The 16986-nt window shown below is 44.7% G+C and overlaps 1 protein-coding gene across 3 annotated transcripts in view; it reads left to right on the forward strand.

Annotated features, from left to right (window-relative positions):
* Nucleotides 1–16986, forward strand: part of NTRK3 (neurotrophic receptor tyrosine kinase 3) — a 387266-nt gene that overhangs the window by 99437 nt on the left and 270843 nt on the right. For all 3 annotated transcript variants that reach the window (XM_033167046.1, XM_033167047.1, XM_033167048.1), the window contains exons 2-3: nt 2323–2397; nt 4489–4560. In XM_033167046.1, coding sequence (XP_033022937.1) covers nt 2323–2397; nt 4489–4560 — 147 coding nt within the window. The remainder of the gene's footprint in view (nt 1–2322; nt 2398–4488; nt 4561–16986) is intronic.

Consider the following 16986-nt stretch of genomic DNA (forward strand, 5'->3'; position numbering starts at 1 on the left):
GGTTTAAATTAAATTAAATTATATATTTTCTTACAAACATTTTAACACGTATTAAAATACCATTTCATTATAAAGCTTTTGAATAAAAAAATGTCCACTATTTTGTGGGGGGGGGGGGAAATAGTGAACATAATGTGAAAAAGTGGACTGTCCACTCAAATAGTGGACACCTGGCAACCCTACTTGCTTAACTCCCCCACTCCAGCAGCGCCAGGCACCTGAATCTAGCTGCCATTTTGATTTCCCACAATGCCTCTGATGTAATGTCACTCTGGGGCATTGTGGGAAATTAAAACGATGCCCCTCAGCCACTCAGAGTGTGCCTGCTTGCTGCTAGTCTTCAGCACTGCCAGGTAAGCCCTCCTTGACTGATGGATCCTGAGCCCTCCGCTTTGCCCGGGGCTTGTTTGTTTGTTTGTTTATGCCCTGGAAACCGAATACGTTTGAAGTCTGAGAATGGAAACATGGTTAACAAAATGAATGTCCTTTGTGGTTAGCGGGGTGGGAAGGGAATAAATGGAGACCTGGAGAAATTTGAGGAGACCTGGCAAGGTGTTTTTGAAATATATGAATAATGACATACAGGATATATGGAGAAAGAAAGAGGGACATGAAATGTAGGCTGTGAGAGCTGCAGCCGACTATGATTCCAGATAGGTATGTGTTAGTGGGAAAAGGTTGGGGAGCCAAAGGAGGTTACAATGAAAGCTGGGCACGCTACGGAATACCAGTTACCAGATGCAACATCGGGGAGCAGGGATGCGGGAGAAATCCAATCTTGTTTGCCTTTTAATTTGCACTTTTTGAAGCAGTATGTCAACCAAAACAGAGTTATTTTTCAAAATTAGCACTGCTCTGAATTTTACAATCCAGTTCTCCACCCAATGTGTACCCCCCCCCCCAAATAACCATCACATATTATGAACAATTGTATATAAAAATGTGCTGGTTAGGCACATTATATTCGGGGAAATGGGTTGCAAAATATATCTATCCCAGTCAAAACTGCATGCAAAAAATGTGTATATTTGGAGAAATTCACACAAAAATGCTGGTGAATTTTTGTGCCACAATTTTTGAATCGCAGATTGCTGCCGAAATTTGCTCATCCAAGACTTGAAGTGGTTGGCTGTGATTTCGCCCTGCACCTTCTTGACTGCCTCTTTCGAAAAGCTTTCAAAGAATTAAACCCAACCCCAACCCCCCATATACAGTGGTGCCCCGCTAGACGAATGCCTTGCTAAACGAAGGCATTCGTCTAGCGGAAGGCTGCCCCGCAAGACGAATTTGTCTATGGGGCTGCCTCGCAAGACGATTTTTTTTTTTTCATCTAGCGAAAACCGCGGTTTACATTGGTGCTTCGCTAGACAAAAAAACAGCTAGACGAAAATATTCGCAGAGCGAATTATTTTCGTCTAGCGGGGTACCACTGTAAGTAATTTGTAAATGCAGAGCTGGATTTAAAATTGGGGAGGGGAGAGGGGAGAAACCGAGGGAAACTTAAAATGACACAATCATCCATCCCTGGTGCGGAGATCACTGTCGCCCTCAGGCTCTGTTTGTGAGCTTCTGGTTGGCCATGTGAGAACAGGATACTGGACTAGTTCCTGGTCGTTTGGCCTGATACAGCAGGGCTTTTATGCTGATCCTAGAGGATCTTCTTAAGTTATTATGGACTGCAACAACTCTCATGGGCAAGGCTGATTCAGGACACAGAGAACTGCCTTGTGCTAAGCCAGACCACTGATCCAGCTAGCAGTTGATGTTGAGCATGAGTTGAAGAAAGTTCCCTTTGTCCTCCTTGTGGGCTTCCCAGAGGCATCTGATTGTCCACTCTGAGAACAGGATGTTGGACTGAATAGGCCTTAGGCCTGATCTAGCTGGGCTTTTGTTAACACTCATATAGGAGGAAGAGTAAAATAATATATTTTTTTCTGCTGTAAATTGAGGAGGGGTTAAGAAAGAACAAACAAACACTACATTTAAAAAGAAAGAAAGAAGTCTATCCCTTTGCCTTATCCCCACAAGAAGCTTAGCTTTGATTGTGGCTGCTGCTCAGTTTTAAAAACCTACCGGTTAATTAATTGTCTGAGTATTAATCAATCAATTAAATCTGCATACGTTTGCAAATAACTGGGGTGGAGTGGGAGAGAACAGTAGTTCCTAAAGAAAAACCCGGGTTTTCGTTGGGTTGGAACCTGGCTAGGTTGAACGTAGTTTCCATTGAATTCAATGGGTCTTAAGACATGACTCATTTGTCCCACTGATGTCAATGGGGGGGTCTAAGTCCAGCTTTAAAGTCTTTCTCTTTTCTCTCCACAGACACATAGAATTTTGGAAGAATTTGCAGACACTGAACGCCGTAGATATGGAGCTGTACACAGGACTCCAGAGACTGTGAGTATGTTTGAAAAACCTATTTCCCTATGGACACTCTTGGGTATTAAGATCAGCAGAGGCAGACCTCAGGGCCATTCCAGAGCCCTCTGAAGTTTGGGGTTGGCAGCCCACTAAGTTGTGGAATTGCCTGTCAAAGAGGTGTGCCTGGCACCTTCATTGTATCATTTTCATTGTATCCTGAATATTATACACCTCTTTACCCTGGGCTTTTGAGACGCATATGTGTGTGTGTTGATTCAGCTACATTGGCAAAGAAATAATCGCTTTATATGCGTTGTTTATGCATTCAAACACTGCGACACCAGATGGCGCTGTGGAGTTCCATTTTTGCTAACCCGATTTCTCATGCAAAGTTTGCAACTCTGCTTTGATGTGTCTAGATCTAGCCTGTGTGTCTGTGTTTGCCCCAGTGCCACGTTACCAAATAGGCAGAGTAGGCACTGGATCGAAATAATATTGATTTGATATAGAAATAAAATTGGTTTATTGAAATTGTTGGTTGGTACAGGTGTTTGTGACAATGATGTGGGAGAGTAGAAGAACATGCTTCATTTCATTTCATTTCATTTCATTTCATTTCATTTGTGTGTTTTGTCCTGACCACTTGTGCTTCAATCCAACCCTTGGGCTGAAATAGGTCTCCCACCCCTGGTCTAAATGACCCCTGTTCTAAAAATACCTTTTGCTTACAAAACCCTCCCATAGTTGCCATCTGATCACAGGTCAGCAGAAAGGAGGAGGCTATGCTGAGCTTCCCTGAAACTTAATATTAGTAAGCAACTGTCTTCCTAAGGAATTCTCTATGTAAGCATCTGAAACTGCATGTTCAGGTCTTGTTCAGATTTAGTGCTGGCGTGTTGTGGTGGGCTTCTGCTTGCTTTGACTGACTCAGCTCCTTCATGAGTGGGGGGGAGGAAGGGATCCTTCTTGAATGCTCTTGTGCTGGGAGCATACGTATTGGATTGGGGAGCATCCAGAATTAGAACGCAGGTCAGGAGACTCCTGGTTCTGCACCCCCATGTCCCTGGCCCAAAGGTATTGTCCCTCTATTTGAAGGGCTGACCAGTCCAAGTCAGGTGTAAAGACAAAGAGCCTTTCAAGGAGGGGCCTTGAAGTCACCCATCGATGGGACCCAGAATGGTCAAACAGTCACCTTTAACAGTTCCTCTTCCCAGGGAACTCTGTGAACTGTAGTTCTGAGATAGGAGCCTCTTAGCATCTCTCAGCATCCTCAACAACTACAGCTCCCCGAGTTCTTTGGGTGAAGCCATGGCTTTGTTTAAAGTGTTATCACAGTGCTTTAAATACAGTCATATGAGGAACGGCTTAGGGAGCTGGGTATGTTTAGCCTGGAGAAGAGAAGGTTAAGGGGTGATATGATAGCCATGTTCAAATATATAAAAGGGTGTCATATAGAGGAGGGAGAAAGGTTGTTTTCTGCTGCTCCAGAGAAGCGGACACGGGGCAATGGATTCAAACTACAAGAAAGAAGATTCCACCTAAACATTAGGAAGAACTTCCTGACAGTGAGAGCTGTTCGACAGTGGAATTTGCTACCAAGGAGTGTGGTGGAGTCTCCGTCTGACAGCCATCTGTCAGGAATGCTTTGATGTTGTTTCCTGCTTGGCAGGGGGTTGGACTGGTTGGCCCTTGTGGTCTCTTCCAACTCTAGGATTCTATGATTCTATGATATACCTTGGCTTTCGAACAACTTAGTTCTGACCGCAAACCTGGAAGTGAGTGTTCCGGTTTGCGAACTATTTTTGGAAGCCGAATGGACGACGGGGCTTCCGATTGGCTGCAGGAGCTTCCTGCAGCCAATCAGAATCCATGCTTTGGTTTCCAAAAGTTTTGGAAGTCGAACGGATTTCCGGAACGGATTCCGTTCGACTTCCGAGGTACGACTGTATAAGGTGAGAATGGGGCCTCAGTCACCTTTCTCTGACTTGTTCTGGTTTCCAGGTCTTCTCTGCTTGTCTCGTAATTTGTTCTTTCAAATGGGCACGGCATGTTCCTAGCTACCTCCTCAAACTGAGCACAGGGCTTTGACAGCCTCGCTATTACTGACCTTTTCCCATTTCTTTTCAGGACAATCATGGACTCTGGACTCCGGAGCATCCAGCCACGAGCATTTGATAAAAACCCCCACCTGCACTATATGTGAGTAGCTTTGCTTTTCCTCCCTCCTTCAACCCCCTGACCGATCCATCTCTGCATGTTCCCTGCCATGCTGTGCAATTGCTTTTTTGGGGGGAAAGTTCTTCTCCATGCAGTTGCTTGAGGACAGAGAAGTCAGAGGAGCAGGGTAGAAGCAAGGGGGGGGGGCGAAAGGATGGGAGGCAAAGCGATGGAGAAAAAGGAGGAAATCAAAGGGGTCAGAGAAAGGAGAGCCTCAAACAGTTCTTTCCCAATGGGCAGCTGGCAGATTTAGGTGTCTTAATAACCAAAGCAACTTTGATTGCTGCGCTAATGAGCGATTCCTCATTAACACCCATTAGGTGGTCAGAAAGTTTCCCTTTCAGCATGAGGTTGGGGGGGGGGCAGGGAGATACCATTGGGGGTGGGTGGATAGAGGGGAGACTGGGCCAAGGTGCTTGTATCAGTGTGGCATTTGCTACGCAGCCTCAAACCGTTCTCATTAACACATAACGAACGGGAGACGCAAGGCAATAGCTGTTTTTCCTCCCTGCTGTCATACCTCAGGCACATGGCTGACAGCTTGCGCTCTTAATTACTGACTCGTTAGAAAAGCATATGAGCCGGGACCAAGCAATGATACAGGGGCTTTTTGACAGAGGTTATTGACAGTGTAAGGCTAAGCTGGAAGGCAGATGGGAGGGGTATAAATAATAATAAATTATTATTATTATTATTATTATTATTATTATTATTATTATTATTATTATTATTAATCTTGACAACGGAAGGAGCTGGGACCACAAACAAGGGCTATATGCACGGTATTCAGTCTCTGGAAGAGAGACATGTCTGTGGAGCATTGGATGAAGCGGGTCAACTGGGTGGAATGACTGTTGTTCTAGATATATTCTACACTTCCCTGTTTTTTTTAATTAGAACGGTTGGTTCTGGTGGAATCCACTTTTCCCTCCCCATCCCCAGTATGTGTGCTTGAGAAATTTGATTTCTGTGGATTTTGATGCAAACTGACTTCGATCTGTACCTCCTGGACTAATGCATGGATCGGAATATAGTCATCCATTGGATTTCACGCTTTTCTGAAATTCACAATGCGGTTCTTGACTTAACAAAACGGGTGGGGCTGAACTGCTTTGAAATGTGCATTTAAATATAAAATATGTTTATAAAGGCATATGCTAGGGTAAAATTAAGTGTTTAAGTTTCGTGCATTTTTAAATAAATAATGCAAGAAGTGGGTGAAACCGGCTTATGAAGGAACATAAAATAGAATAGGCTAGAAATAGATTGATCCATCTATCCCTACCTCAAAAGCGCTTTGTGAGAATATTCAGTTTTGACAAATCCTGTTGGCACCATTGTTTCCCCCTTGTCACTGATGCTTCCTGTTCTGTGATTTAGTCACATGGATAGTCCAGTCCAGGGGTGGCCAACTCCCGAGAGAATGTGATCTACTCACAGAGTTAAAAACTGGCAGTGATCTACCCCATTTTGGGGGGTTCGGGTCAAAGTTGTTGGGTTTTTTCAGGGAGGAGGTAAAATTTTGAGCTTTTTTTAGGGGAGCCACAGTTCTTCACCTTCTTTGGGGGGAGCCAGTGATCTACTGCAGACGTCCAGTGATCTACTGGTAGATCACGATCTACCTGTTGGACATGCCTGGTCTAGTCAAACAAGGACTATATGGTTATGGTCCAACACAAGGGAGCCAAATGGAATAGGGGTGATGAAAGTGTCAGAGGCATAGGTGCTGTCCACCCCAAGTGTCATGACTGGGGGGGGGGGTAACAAAATGGCGCGCGAGTGGGTGGCACACCTTGCGCCTTCTTCAGTCGTGGCGAGGCACACCCGGCCACAGCAGCTCCATTGCCGGGTCATGTCTGACCCGGCTACGGAGAGCAGGAGGAGAGTGAGCAGCAGCTTCCCTGCCCCTCTCCTACCCTGAACCATGGCATATAGGAGGACACCCCCGTGCCCCACCCCCCACCCCTTGGGAGCGTGCCCGCCCTGGGCAGTGTGGGCATGTGCTCCGCCGCTGGAAAGAGTGTGACCGAGAGCAAAGGGAATATCAAGAAGCAAGTGGACATTTTGGCAAGAAATGCTGAAAAATTACTGAAAATCAGGCAGAATTGAAAGCATCAAACAGCACTTCTGACGAGTTTGTTCTGGATCCTGGAAGGATGCAGCTGATCACTAAAACCATATGCTTATTACAGTGACTAACAAAACTGAAATTCTGATTGTCATAGCAATATATTTGGGTTTCTGCCTTCATCAGTTGCTATGATAAAACTGATGCTGTTTCCAAGGTGGCCGTTATAGAGCTTTGAAGGGGGGGTGTTCAGAAGGAATCCATTTGCTGAAGCTAAGTGATGTTGGTACTGCCTTCCAGGTTGAGGCCATGTGGTGTGAATGTGCCCAGCATATACATCCAGAAATTCTCCTCCTCCTCCTCCTCTTTTTTTTTTTTTTTTGCTAACTTTATTGGATCTGTTGACATCTCCAATGCAAATATTGCAAAGTCCAGCAAGCTGTGATTCTCCAAATTTAAATGTTCAGCAACAGGTTGTGTCACTTGTTTTTTTCTTTTTGGTCAAAATTGCCAATTTGCGGTATTTATATATATGTAATATTGCACTGCCAACGATTTGCAAAACAGCTGAAACGGTTTTGACTCAGCTCTACCATGCTTCAGCGCTAGGTTTATACAGTCGTTTCTTTCCAGGCATTCTGGTCTCTGGATTCTGTTGCCAGGAATGCCTATCCTACACACTTCGGAAATGCTGCAAACGTTCTTCCATTTTTAAAATATTTTTTTTAAAAAAACGAATGCATAATTGTATCCCTGGATGGTTTTACCCAAAGTATGCATGCAGAAGGTCAAAACTGTTGCTGAACATCTCTCTTTCACCACTTCTGTGGGAGTGTGCAAGCATTAGCCGCATTTGTGGAAGCATTCACTGTAGAAGAATCACAGAGGACTAGAAGACTGCAGCCAATGATTTTGGAGGCTAAATTCCAATCCACACAACTCTTCTTTCCCCAGCTACTTTAATTCCTCTTCCACCTGCTCCACCTTCTGATAAATCTTGTCTATTGTTCCATCGGCTTTCTCTTACACATGCACTCCCCTCCTTCTCTTCTGTACATTATCTCGTTTCCTAAGCAACCTCATAAGAAGAGACCTGCCAGGTCAAAGGGAGCAGTGGAGGGCAGATCCCCCAATGTGTCTCTGGTGTATATCTAGGTGTGTACCTCTCCTACCTGGAAATTCAAGCCTTCCACCTGCCACCTGGAAGGGTCCAGGCAGATCTGGAGACTTCAAGTCAGCCCTTTAGGTTTGGCAGCTCCATATCAAATACCTGTAGGTCAATGGTAGAGCATATGCTTTGCATGCAGAAGGTCCCAGGTTCAATCCTTGGCATCTCCAGCATTAACTTGGAAACATCCCTGGTCTGAAACCCTGGAGAGTTTCTGCCAGTCAGTGTAGACAGCATTGAGCCAGATGGACCAATGGTCTGGCTCAGTATAAGTTATTTGTTTCGTAAAATTTTATATACTGCTTGATTGTAGGAGACCTCAAATCGGTTTACAAAAAAGCACCAGGCACCCCCCTCCCTTGCAACAATCTAGTTTAGCATCCTGTTTTCCACAACACCAAGCAGATATCTCTGGGAGGTCCACAAGCAAGACAGGAAGGCAACAGCCTCCTCCCCTTTTGCCACCTAGCTACTCTGAGGGCTTCCCAGAGGCAGCGGTTGCTCACTGGGAAGACAGAGGATCCTGTCTAGATATGACTTTGGCTGGTTCCAACAGGGATCTCATTGTCTTATATTACTAGGAGAGGGTAAAGCATGTTGGAAAGACAAACTCATGGAGGATAACACTGTTGATGGCTAAACCATAATCTAGTAATATTGGGAGAGTCAGGAGGATTGCGGGGAGGAGCTACTGCCCTTAGGCACCTGCCACCTAAGGCAGCTGCCTCACTCTGCCTAATGGTAGGGCCAGTGGGATTTCCAAGCAAATGCCCATAAGATTGGACTTCAGAAAGGAACGTTCAAAACCGTCAGTTGTTGTTGAGCTCAGGTCCTGTTTACAGGCCTCCCATGGACATGTGATTGGCAAGATGCTGGGCTAGACAGACCTTTGAAACGATCTGTCAGGGCTTTTCTGATGTTCTTAGTCCTTGCTTTCAAGCTCCTCTGTTAGACATTTGGCCTTGCCTTCAACTCCTTATCCTTTCATAGGCTCAATTAAGCAGGGGGAGGAAGCAGAAAGAGAATGCTTTTTGGTTTTTCAATATCTGATTGCTTCTTCGCTTCTTCCCAAGCCCTTTGGAATTCATGGCTCATTTTCTCTGCATGTGCAGAAAAAACTCTCCAGATATATTAGACCTTCACCCCTCCTCGTTCAGTTCCCAATTGATTATTCCCACTCCTCTGGAATTAATTGTTCTTATTCCCCCCTTGGAATTAATTGGTTTTTTTTCTCCCACTCCACAATTCTCTTGAGGGGTTTGTTGCTCTCCCCCTCCCTACAACTGGTCCAATAATATTGATCTTTTTTTCCTTACTGATGCTTCCTGGGCCACCATCCCCTATCTACCCCCCCCCCCCGGCCAAGTGATACATGCCCTGTTTTGTGGATGCTGAGGCTTCCTTGTGCACAGTTCAATATAATGTCCCAGCTTTATTGGTTAGATCATGGAGAACAGAATGTGTTGATTCTGAAGCTGAACTGAAAATGGCTCCCGACTTTTACCTTTGCCCTTTAGCAAAAATGAAAGAAAAGGTGGGAAGCGGCTCTCAGAGTAGCTTACATAAATCACTCTTACGGCGGTCCTTGCTCTCAGGCTTATAATCTAAAAAGTCATGGCACACAAGGAAAAAGGGATGAGAGGGAGGAGGGAAAAGCAAGCTCAAGTTCTTAAAGCTACAGCTCTGAAATTTGCAGCAGATGCCCCACCCCAGAAGCAATCTTCTACCCACTTCATGCACCTCCTTCCCCAGATCAGATCCAGGAGCAAAGCTGATGAAAATGTTCAGGTCAGGAAAGCAAGGCAGCTTGTGCCACACAGTCTGAGTCTGCCTCCAAGTACCAGCCTCTGTCAATCACAAGTGGGATGCAGTTGCTGTTGTCCTTGGCTCCTGCTGTTGGCATCTGGTCGGCTACTGTGAGAACAGGATGCTGGAGTAGATGGGACACTGCCCTGATCCAGCAAGTTCTCCTTGTGTTCTTACATACCCTCCAACATTTCTCCGATGAAAATAGGGACATCCTAAGGAAAAGTGGGACATTCTTGGATCAAATCAGAAACCAGGACGGCTTCTCTAAATCAGGGATGTCCCTGGAAAATAGGGACACTTGGCAGGTCTGTTCTTATCTTCCCAGGTGGAAGGAATTTTTTTGTGGACTTGTTAAAGGACACATTGATTCAGCAGGGTCATGTGGGGCTCAGAAGAATTGCTTGGGGGGGCAGCACTGCCTGCAGAGCATTGGCTGCCCCTTGGCCACCCCTCCTTTTAAGTTAGCGCACAAAACAGCTGCAACCTTGAATGGTGCTGAGCACATGCCAGGCATGCAGAACAGGATGAATTACTGGTTCTTCTTCACTCCAGCGCTGCAGACTTGTGTTAACGGAAGTCAAATGCGCGTTTGAGATGACAGCGCGCTTACATGCTTACATAAGAGAAGACCATCTCTGCAAATGAAAAGAAAAGACAACTGGGTGGTTAAGAAAAGCATGGACAGAAATTGTTAAGAGCACTCAGCTGCCCCGGTAATAAATACATGCCGTGGTTCTTAAAAACCATGAAGAGGGAGGGTGCTTGTCATGATGCAGTAACCTTCGTGTTGGCTCTGTTGAATCTTCCCTCCTCCCGCCTCGACACTTAAATACCATTTGGACTATCTGTTCCTTAAGTTCTTTCCTCTAAGGGAATGGAGATTGCAGTCAAGTTTCTTGCAATGGAGTGCGGCTCTTGAAAGCAAAGTGGAAACTGATGTTTAATGCAGCCCCTATTTTCCAGGGACAGTCCCGGATTTACCGAAGCCGTCCCGGTTTCTGATTTGATGCCAGAATGTCCCACTTTTCCTTTGTTGTTGTTTAGTCATTTAGTCATGTCCGACTCTTTGTGACCCCATGGACCAGAGCACGCCAGGCACTCCTGTCTTCCACTGCCTCCTGCAGTTTGGTCAGACTCATGTGGGTAGCTTCGAGAACACTGTCCAACCATCTCGTCCTCTCTCATCCCCTTCTCCTTGTGCCCTCAATCTTTCCCAACACCAGGGTCTTTTCCAGGGAGTCTTCTCTTCTCATGATGCGGCCAAAGTATTGGAGCCTCAGCTTCAGGATCTGTCCTCCTAGTGAGCACTCAGGGCTGATTTCCTTCAGAATGGCTAGGTTTGATATTCTTGCAGTCCATGGCACTCACAAGAGTCTCCTCCAGCACCATAATTCAAAAGCATCAATTCTTCGGCGATCAACCTATTTTCCTCAGAGAAATGTTGGAGGTTTGGGAGTTATGTGAGCCCCGAGCTAAGGAGATAAGTAACTATACAACCTTTAGAAGACATCTGAAGGCAGTCCTGTATAGGGAAGTGATTTTTTTTTAATCATTAATGTTTTATTATGGTTTTATATATGTTGGAAGCCGTCCAGAGTGGCTGGGGTTACCCAGTCAGATGGGGTGGAGGGTATAAATAATAAAATTATTATGGAATAGGACATCCCTATTTTCATCAGAGAAATGTTTGAGGGTATGTTGATGTAAACACACAGTCTCATTTACTCAGGTAGTTTGGGGCCTGTTTGCTGCTGCTGAAAACTGCAATTCTGTCCACTCTTCATAGGCATTTGAATAGACCTTAGGGGTTACTTCCCACCAGACTCTTCATTAATACCCACAGGCCAATAGTGTAAGGACAGGAAGCTGGACAAATTGCAGAGCTTTTGACGCATGATGCAAGCATCTGTCTAGCTTGTTTTTATTTGTTGATGAATAGATTTTGTCTCAGCAGCGTACATATGTAATTACGATGTTCTTGTTTTCCTTTGAGGAGGGTGTTCCAGTGTGCTTTCAGATTACTGTGCAAATAAAGGTGTTTGTTCTGGGTCTGAGAAAATGCATTGCGATTTGTTGACTGGGGTTGCCATGGGAGATCTAGAACCTCCCATTTTCTTGCAATGCTGGAAGTGTTCGTTCTTTTTTCCCTAAGTAGGCTCTTTCAGCTAGATAAATGCATCCTGAACATGAGTGTCTATTTGCTACGGTTTTAGTCTTGTTTTTTTTTTTTTTTACCAAATCGTTTTGATTGATTTTCCAAATTTTACCAAATAAGCCACAGATTAAGACATATTTAATATAGTTTTTTTCTAAAAAATTCATTCTTGAATTTTAGTCTTGTTGTAAATGTATTTGTTGTTTTTGTGTTTTTAACTATTTTTAATTATCTTATGATTAAATGGCTTTGGGGTGTTGGTTTAGAAGGTGATTAATAAACTATGACAATAGGAAGAAGAAGAAGAAGAAGAAGAAGAAGAAGAAGAAGAAGAAGAAGAAGAAGAAGAAGAAGAATGCTGCTCTGGATAGTGGTTGTAAGCCAGTGCAGACAATACTGAGCTTGATGGATCAAAGCTATCACTTTGGTGCAGTGTTGTAAGAAAAAATCTGCCCTTATTCCCTTATGGGGTACACAAGAGCCCTTGCAAAGTCCTTTGCAGGTTCTCCATCGGTAGGAGTAAAAAACAGAGGCCAACCAGAGAATAATTAGAAGCAAAGCAGCTAGTAAGCTTGATCTTTATTGTTCTGTTGCAACAGGGTCCCTTCCTCACACACAGGTGAGCAGGGAAGAAGACCCCCAAATCAAGAGCTGGTTGTCCTTAAAAAGACATTTCAAAAAATCCCCCCTTGGAGTCTGCCCCACCCCCAGAAACCTCACACATACATCACAGAAGAGCTGCAGCCCCAAGCCCATCCCCCAGATACATCACACCTACATCACACAAAAAGGTGTGATCTGATGCCTCTTCTCAGTAGCCTGGCCATTCCTTTCAGATGGTAATCTTTAATTCCTGGAACAATTAAATCCCTCACCCCTCCTTCCTTGCAGAGACCCATTTGGTAAACATTTGGTCAGTTTTGAGAGTCAAAATGGTGTCAACCCTGTCTTCCTGTGCTGCTTCAAACACGTGGCCTTGTTTGCTTGGAACACTTATGAACATTTATTATATATAAGAGCTTAATTTCTTACAACAGCAGTTTCCTGAGTTCCTCATTGTCTTTAATTGCCCTTTATTCAGCGTTATTGGCCAAGCAACTCTGCTAGAGAGCCTGAATCACTGCAACATATAAGTTGCTTTTCCGATTGGATCTTACTTGGAGAGTTTCCTCTTCCAGCTCTGTGTTTTGCTGCTCCCGAATCCCATCCCTCTTACAATCTGGCAGCCTTGTCATTCAGCCGGAGGGTCAGCCACATGGGCATCTGGCAGCACCCCCAGGATCATCTGCATGAAACCAGGAGCAAGGCTGTGCCTGGCGCTGGGAGGTCCCCCTTCCTGCCTTCAGCCAGCTGCTGCCCTGCGTCAAGCTCAGCTTGCCAAGGGCTTGACATTTTCCGTAGGTGCTGCGCAGAGGGGCCGAGGATAAAAGGATTGGTGGAAATATCACTCTCTCTGGAGTTCTGGGCAGCAGGAACGGAGTACAGTAGCTGGTGAGATCAAAGGAAACTGTCCCAATCTGGCCTTCAAGGGAGCAGCTTCGTGCTCTGCAGTTCAATGAGCATCTTAGCCGCAATCTGGACGATGTTCCCATGGGATCGCACAAGCAGCAAACTTAGGAGAGGGCAGATAGGACACAGCACCCTTAGGGATATTTTGCTACTTTTACGTCTTTTCAATCACAGCCATGCCTTTCGTAGGAACACTGGAATCTTCCTTAAACCAAATCTAATCCATTGGTCCATTTAACTCAGTATTGCTGACACAGACTGGCAGAGAATCTCTGTGGTTTCCCAGCCCTACCTGCAGACCCTCCGAGTGTCCCTATTTTCCAGGGACATCCCTGATTTAGAGAAACCGTCCCAGTTTCTGATTTGATCCAGGAATGTCCCACTTTTCCTTAGGATGTCTCTATTTTCATTGGAGAAATGTTGGAGGGTATGGTAGGACGCAGTGCTTTTTTTCTGGAGAAGACGCGTACCCCTAAACATTTTGTGTTGCCCCAACCAGCAGATGGACTGACATGCCACCTGTCTCTGCAGCAGCAGCACAAACTGGAACTCTGCCATTCTCCCTATATTTTTTTTAATAGTTAAAAATAAATTTTATTGAGATATTCTTAAAAAATATAGTCCAAAGTATAATCAAATAATCATACACACATTGATATGTTGTTACAAATGAAATTAGAAAATTACAAAAAAACACCCCAAAAACAGAAAAAAGTTACAGAAGTGCAAAAGAGAAATCACAAAAAATACAAAAGCAAAAGTAGGTTACCCTACTTCACCACACTGCTCACATCCATTTACCCAAAATTCCCTATTTTCATTGGGAAAATGTTGGAGGGTATGGAGTTATCCAACTCACAAGCCGTCTCAAGGCAATCCTGTATAGGGAAAGTTTTTTTTTTTAAAAAAAATGTTTAATGTTTTATCATGTTTTTATATAGGTTGGAAGCTGCCCAGAGTGGCTGGGGCAACCCAGTAAGATGCGTGGCGTATAAATAGTAAAATTTTCATTATGGAATGAGACGTCCCTATTTTCATCAGAAAAATGTTGGAGGGTATGTGCCTGGAGATGCTGGGGACTGAAGCTGAGACTGTTTGCATGCAACTCACGTGTTCTACCACTCAGATACGAAAAAGGAGGGAGAGTCCTGGGAAAGATAATTTGGTGGTGAGAAATCTCCACCAGTGATTCAAAACTACATTACTGTTCTCAGAGAATGGGGGGAACGAAGATCTGTAGCTACTCTAAACTTCTCAAGGAAAGGGTATTTATAGCCATGCCACAATTCCCAGGGCCTCTGGCAGGTAAGGAGAGGAAGGGAGATCCATAGCCACTTTACAGTTCCCGTGACTGTTGGGGAGCCATGGGGAGAGGAAAAAATGATAGTTGTGTGAGTTTTGAACTGTGTAGATGTTATGGGTGAGCAGAGCCATCAAGGTTCACCTAGCTGTATCTGCATTAAAAAAATTCTGCTCTGTCCTCTTTCCATTTCAATCTGTGCCTCAAGTGCTGAACCACTCTGTCCAAAGCAAAAGCCCTGTTCCTTATTTGCTATAATAGGGAATCTAAAAATGGCTATAAATTTACAAGCATGCGAGCCCCTCCAGAGTGGATTAAGCTTGCCAAATTGCAGACCAGTGGGTCCAGGAGATTTTGTGCGGGAACATTTGCAACATAAACCATATTAGGGCAATGCAGGTGACAAACAAAGCTCCAAAATCTATATTAGTTTCATATTTTTGAGAGAGAGAGAGAGAGAGAGAGAGAGAGAGAGAGAGAGAGAGAGAGAGAGATGCTCGTTCTTACCTTAGACCAGGGGTGGCCAACTTCCAAGAGACTGTGATCTGCTCACAGAGTTAAAAACTGGCAGTGATCTACCCACTTTTGGGGGGTTCAGGTAAAAGTTGTTGAGCTTTTTTTTAAGGAAGGAAAGCCCTGTTTGGGGGGTTTCGCGTAAAAGTTGTTGAGCTTCTTTAGGGAAGGGGAAAGCGACATTGAGCTTTTTTTTAAGGAAGGAAAGCCCTATTTTTGGTGGTTCAGGTCATTTTAGGGGTTCAGGACAAAGATGTTGAGCTTTTTTAGGGGAGCCAAAGTTTTTTAGCTTCTTTGGGGGGAGCCACTGATCTTCCGGTGATCTACCACAGACGTCCAGTGTTCTACCGGTAGATCACAATCAACCTGTTGGACATGCCTGCCTTAGACTAATGAAGATGTGCTGAGTGAGCCCCATATCAGTCTTTTACTTTTTTAAAAAAAATCTTACGCTGCTCTGCTTTAACAAAAACAATTTCTTCAGGATTCCACAGATAGCATTTGATGCAGACTCTCACTTGTTTAAGACAGGCCACCAGAGACCTGCAAGACCTATCTTGCAAGCAGGACCTGAGCATAACAGCACTGTGTCCCAACCAGCCGCTGGTATTCAGACACCTCCTACAGTTGAGTTAGACTCAGCATAGCCATTATGTCCAGTGACAGGGGCATCATCCGGGGGGGGGGCACAATATTTTCAAGGAGGGCCCCACCCCACCCCCCAAAAATTCTGTGGCAATCCTCAAAGGGGCACGCCAGGATGAAGCATCTTTGCCCTGGCACATCCCTTTGATGATCACCAGGGCACCTTCCAGGTACCTGCTCTGACAATCACTGCCAGCGACGTGCCAGTGCGAAGCATCTTTGCCTTGGTACATCCTCTGCCAGGGATGCAGAAGGGTGAAGAATCTTCCCCGTGGCATGTCCCTTTCATGACGGTAAAGTGGCTGGTGGGAGTGTGTGTGCGGGTGGCGGGCTGAGTCAGCCTGGCTGGGTTGGGGGGGGGGCGTCCTATGTGTAACGTCATGCTCACACAACAGGCGCCCCCCCCAATGTTGGGGGCAACTCGGCATGTCTGGCTAGTAGTGACAGCCTTGTCCATGAATTTGTCTGGTCCCCTTTTAAAGACATCCAAGTTGTCAGCCATTGTTAGATCTTGTGGCTCTAAACCCAAGGAAGGGAAATTTAAGTTATGGATGCCAATAATAATAATAATAATAATAATAATAATTTAATTAATTAGTGCTTTTTCTGGGGGGATGCAGGGGTACGCATACCCCTAAACATTTTGTGAATCTTTGTACTTTTGTCCATTTACTGTATTTATTCTTCCCAATTTGAACATAAAATGGTGATTTTCTTGAGTCAAAATGAGAGTACCACTAAACATTTTTAAAGAAAAAAAACACTGATGTTGTTGTTGTTGTTATCATCATCATCAACAACAATAATAATTACCCTGCCCATCTGCCTTGGTTGTCCAAGCCACTCTGGGCAGCTTCCAACATGTATAAAAACATAACAAAATATTAAACATTTAAAAACTTTCATTTGCAGGGCTGTCTTCAGATGTCTTCTAAAGGTTGTATTGTTACTTATCTCCTTGGCTCAGGGGGTCACATACCCTCCAACATTTCTCTGAATAAAATAGGGATGTCCTAAGGAAAAGCAGGACATTCTGGGATCAATTCAGAAACTGGGACAGCTTCTGTAAATTTGCGACTGTTCCTGAAAAATAGGGACATTTGGAGGGTCTGGAAGAGCCTTGCTGGGTCAGACCACGGCCCCATCTAGTCCGGCATTCTTTTCTCATAGTGGCCAACTAGATGCCTATGGGAAGCCTGCATTCAGGACTCTAGTGCAATAACAAGTCCCTGCATTTGATG

Source organism: Lacerta agilis, chromosome 13 (assembly GCF_009819535.1).
Source record: "Lacerta agilis isolate rLacAgi1 chromosome 13, rLacAgi1.pri, whole genome shotgun sequence".
NCBI classification, from domain to species: domain Eukaryota; kingdom Metazoa; phylum Chordata; class Lepidosauria; order Squamata; family Lacertidae; genus Lacerta; species Lacerta agilis.